The sequence below is a fragment of the Bubalus bubalis genome, chromosome 6, assembly GCF_019923935.1.
Source record: "Bubalus bubalis isolate 160015118507 breed Murrah chromosome 6, NDDB_SH_1, whole genome shotgun sequence".
NCBI classification, from domain to species: Eukaryota; Metazoa; Chordata; class Mammalia; order Artiodactyla; family Bovidae; genus Bubalus; species Bubalus bubalis.
Window position 1 is genome coordinate 69491591 of NC_059162.1, and position 3963 is coordinate 69495553.

Here is a 3963-nt window from a genome sequence, read left to right on the forward strand (position 1 = left end):
CTGAGCACTGGAGAATTGATGCTTTTGAACTGTGGTGTTGGAGAAGACTCTTGAGAGTCCCTTGGACTGCAAGGAGATCCAACCAGTCCATTCTGAAGGAGATCAGCTGTGGGTGTTCTTTGGAGGGAATGATGCTAAAGCTGAAACTCCAGTACTTTGGCCATCTCATGCGAAGAGTTGACTCATTGGAAAAGACTGTGATGCTGGGAGGGATTGGGGGCAGGAGAAGAAGGACGACAGAGGATGAGATGGCTGGATGGCATCACGGACTCAGTGGACATGGGTTTGGGTAGACTCCAGGAGTTGATGATGGACATGGAGGCCTGGCGTGCTGCAATTCATGGGATTGCAAAGAATTGGACACGACTGAGTGACTGAACTGAACTGAAAATGGTAGATGGTGACTGCAGCCATGAAATTAAAAGATGCTTATTCCTTGGAAGGAAAGTTATGACCAACCTAGATAGCATATTCAAAAGCAGAGACATTACTTTGCCAACAAAGGTTCGTCTAGTCAAGGCTATGGTTTTTCCTGTGGTCATGTATGGATGTGAGAGTTGGACTGTGAAGAAGGCTGAGCGCCGACGAATTGATGCTTTTGAACTGTGGTGTTGGAGAAGACTCTTGAGAGTCCCTTGGACTGCAAGGAGATCCAACCAGTCCATTCTGAAGGAGATCAGCCCTGGGATTTCTTTGGAAGGACTGATGCTAAAGCTGAAACTCCAGTACTTTGGCCACCTCATGCAAAGAGTTGACTCATTGGAAAAGACTCTGATGCTGGGAGGGATTGGGGGCAGGAGAAGAAGGACGACAGAGGATGAGATGGCTGGATGTCATCACTGAATCGATGGACGTGAGTCTCAGTGAACTCCGGGAGTTGGTGATGGACAGGGAGGCCTGGCATACTGCAATTCATGGGGTCGCAAAGAGTCGGACATGACTCAGCAACGGATCTGATCTGATCTGAGTGACTGAACTGAACTGAACTGAAAATGGTATGGTGATATTGGATATACATTTCTCACTCCTGACTATTTTAGTTATTTCAAGCACAATTTAGAGCAAATAAATATATAAGAGCCAGGAGTTGCTGAGTTTGCATATGAAACTATTTCTCACTTAATCTCTCCTGGCTAAAAGCTCTGAAAGTAAGAAGTGAATTGTTGCCATTAGTACAGTAATTAAACAAAGATGCTGTGGAATCTGCTGGCTCTTCATCAGATTATCCAGAGGACCATAATTACTGCTTCACACAGGAAGTTTGAAAATAAGGTTCCAGAGAAAAAAAGGATGTTTCAGGAGGATAATGGAATTCCAGTGCATCTGAAGGGTGGGATAGCTGATGCCTCCCTGTATAGAGCCACCATGATTCTTACAGTTGGTGGAATGGCATATGCCATATATCAACTGGTTGTGACTTCATTTCCCAATAAGCAGGATTGATTCACTTTATCCTTCCAGCAATCAGTTGGTTCTGTTTCATGCAGCTCTCTGTGGACTGATAAATAGCTAGGTTCTTGGGGATCAGTATTTATTGATTTGTACTAACTGCCACCAATAAAGCAGTCTTTACCATAAAAAAGAAAAGAAATGGTCTTAGGACAAAGGTCAAATTCAGGCAACTACCAGTAAATTTCAGGGTAAAAACCAGATCAAGGGTGTAGCTACAGGACCCTTGTTTAAACCTAAGAAAGAATAAAAATGATGCCTCAGAGACCTTCACAGCTAGACAAAAGAGCTCTAAGAATCTTTTTTTTTTTTTTCAGAAGTGTGTTTATTTTTTCTATTTATTTATTTTATTTTACAATATTGTATTGGTTTTGCCATACATTGACTTGAATCCACCATGAGTGTACATGTGTTTCCCATCCTGAACTCCCCTCCCACCTTCCTCCCCATCCTATCCCTCTGGGTCATCCCAGTGCACCAGCCCCGAGCACCCTGTATCATGCATCGAACCTAGACTGGTGATTTGTTTCACATATGATAATTTACATGTTTCAATGCCATCCTCCTATATCATCCTGCCCTCGCCCTCTCCCACAGAGTCCAAAAGACTGTTCTATACATCTGTGTCACTTTTGCTGTCTCACATACAGGGTTATCGTTACCATCTTTCTAAATTCCATATATATGTGTTAGTATGGGAAATAGATGGAGAAACAGTGGAAACAGTGTCAGACTTTATTTTTCTGGGCTCCAAAATCACTGCAGATGGTGACTGCAGCCATGAAATTAGAAGACGCTTACTCCTTGGAAGGAAAGTTATGACCAACCTAGATAGCATATTCAAAAGCAGAGACATTACTTTGCCAACAAAGGTTTGTCTAGTCAAGGCTATGGTGTTTCCTGTGGTCATGTATGGAGGTGAGAATTGGACTGTGAAGAAGGCTGAGCACCAAAGAATTGATGCTTTTGAACTGTGGTGTTGGAGAAGACTCTTGAGAGTCCCTTGGACTGCAAGGAGATCCAACCAGTCCATTCTGAAGGAGATCAGCCCTGGGATTTCTTTGGAAGGACTGATGTAAAGCTGAAACTCCAGTACTTTGGCCACCTCATGCGAAGAGTTGACTCATTGGAAAAGACTCTGATGCTGGGAGGGATTGGGGGCAGGAGGAGAAGGGGACAACAGAGGATGAGATGGCTGGATGGCATCATTGGCTCGATGGACGTGAGTCTCAGTGAACTCCGGGAGTTGGTGATGGACAGGGAGGCCTGGCGTGCTGTGATTCATGGGGTTGCAAAGAGTCGGACATGACTGAGCGACTAATCTGATCTGATACTGTATTGGTATTTTTCTTTCTGGCTTACTCCACTCTATATAATAGGCTCCAGTTTCATCCACCTCATTAGAACTGATTCAAATGTATTCTCTAAGAATCTTAAGAGTGTTCTCCCATAACACCCTGAATCTCAGCTCACGTTAGAGAGAGAGCTGTTTCAAAAAGACAGGTGGGTATATTGTTTGTTTAACTGTTGTTCTGTTGCTCAGTCATGTCCGACTTTTTGCAACCCCATTGATTGCAGCACACCAGGCTTCCCTAACCTTCACCATCTTCTGGAGTTTCCTCAAACTCATGTTCATTGATTCGGTGATGCCATCCAACCATCTCATCCTCTGTCATCCCCTTCTCCTCCTGCCTTCAATCTTTCCCAGCATCACGGTCTTTTCCAGTGAGTCAACTCTCTCTTCAGGTGGCCAAAATATTGGAACTTCAGCTTCAGCATCAGTCCTTCCAGTGAATATTCAGGATTGATTTTCTTTAATATTGACTGGTTTGATCACCTTGCCATTTGTGGGTGGTACTAGATACTGTTGGCTTCAGGAAGTACAAGCCTCATGCCCTTCAGGAGCTGAGCACTACAGAAGTCATCTTAGAGGGCACTGAGGGAAACCATTCACAGGGACGTGTCACATGCATCACACATTTCACATGTGTAATTCTTTAAAAAGACAGAAGGGAGGGAATATATGTATTCTTATAGCTGATTCACTTCACTGTACCACAGAAACTAAACCAATGTAAAGCAACTATACCCCAATTAATAAAAAAAAAACTGTATGCATCTCATTATATATACACTAGATCTGTTTACCTGCCATGATTCAAAGAATCATTAACCACATTTATGTAAAGCTTCATAGAAATATTTTTTAAAAGACAGAAGGGTTTTAGGTGACTAACTTCAAAATTAGATAAATGAAAGAAAAAGGAAAAATGTAGACAGATTCCAGATCCAGATGTCAAACTTATTTCATCTTTAGAGATTCCTCTGGTAAAATGTGCCTTTTGAAAATTGTGAATTAACTTCAGGACTCAGAGGAAAACAGTTTAGTGACTGATTACCGATGTCTTCCATGAGTGTGGGAAGGGGCTATGTCAAGAGAGATAATGGCTTCAACTTTGCCCATTGGCCAGTCAACATTTGTGATATTATGTTCTATGCTGGAAATCACATTAA

General features: G+C 42.6%; 1 protein-coding gene across 1 annotated transcript; it reads left to right on the forward strand.

The window, feature by feature from the left end:
* Positions 1–1191: 1191 nt before the first annotated feature.
* LOC123334257 (cytochrome c oxidase subunit 7A2, mitochondrial-like) lies at positions 1192–1443 on the forward strand. The gene has a single exon (XM_044945482.2). The coding sequence runs from the start codon at positions 1192–1194 to the stop codon at positions 1441–1443; it is 252 nt and encodes an 83-aa protein (XP_044801417.2).
* Positions 1444–3963: the final 2520 nt, after the last annotated feature.

Excerpts from the sequence above, each read along its gene's own strand:
- LOC123334257 (XM_044945482.2), top strand. The coding sequence starts at position 1,192 with ATGCTGTGGAATCTGCTGGCTCTTCATCAGATTATCCAGAGGACCATA.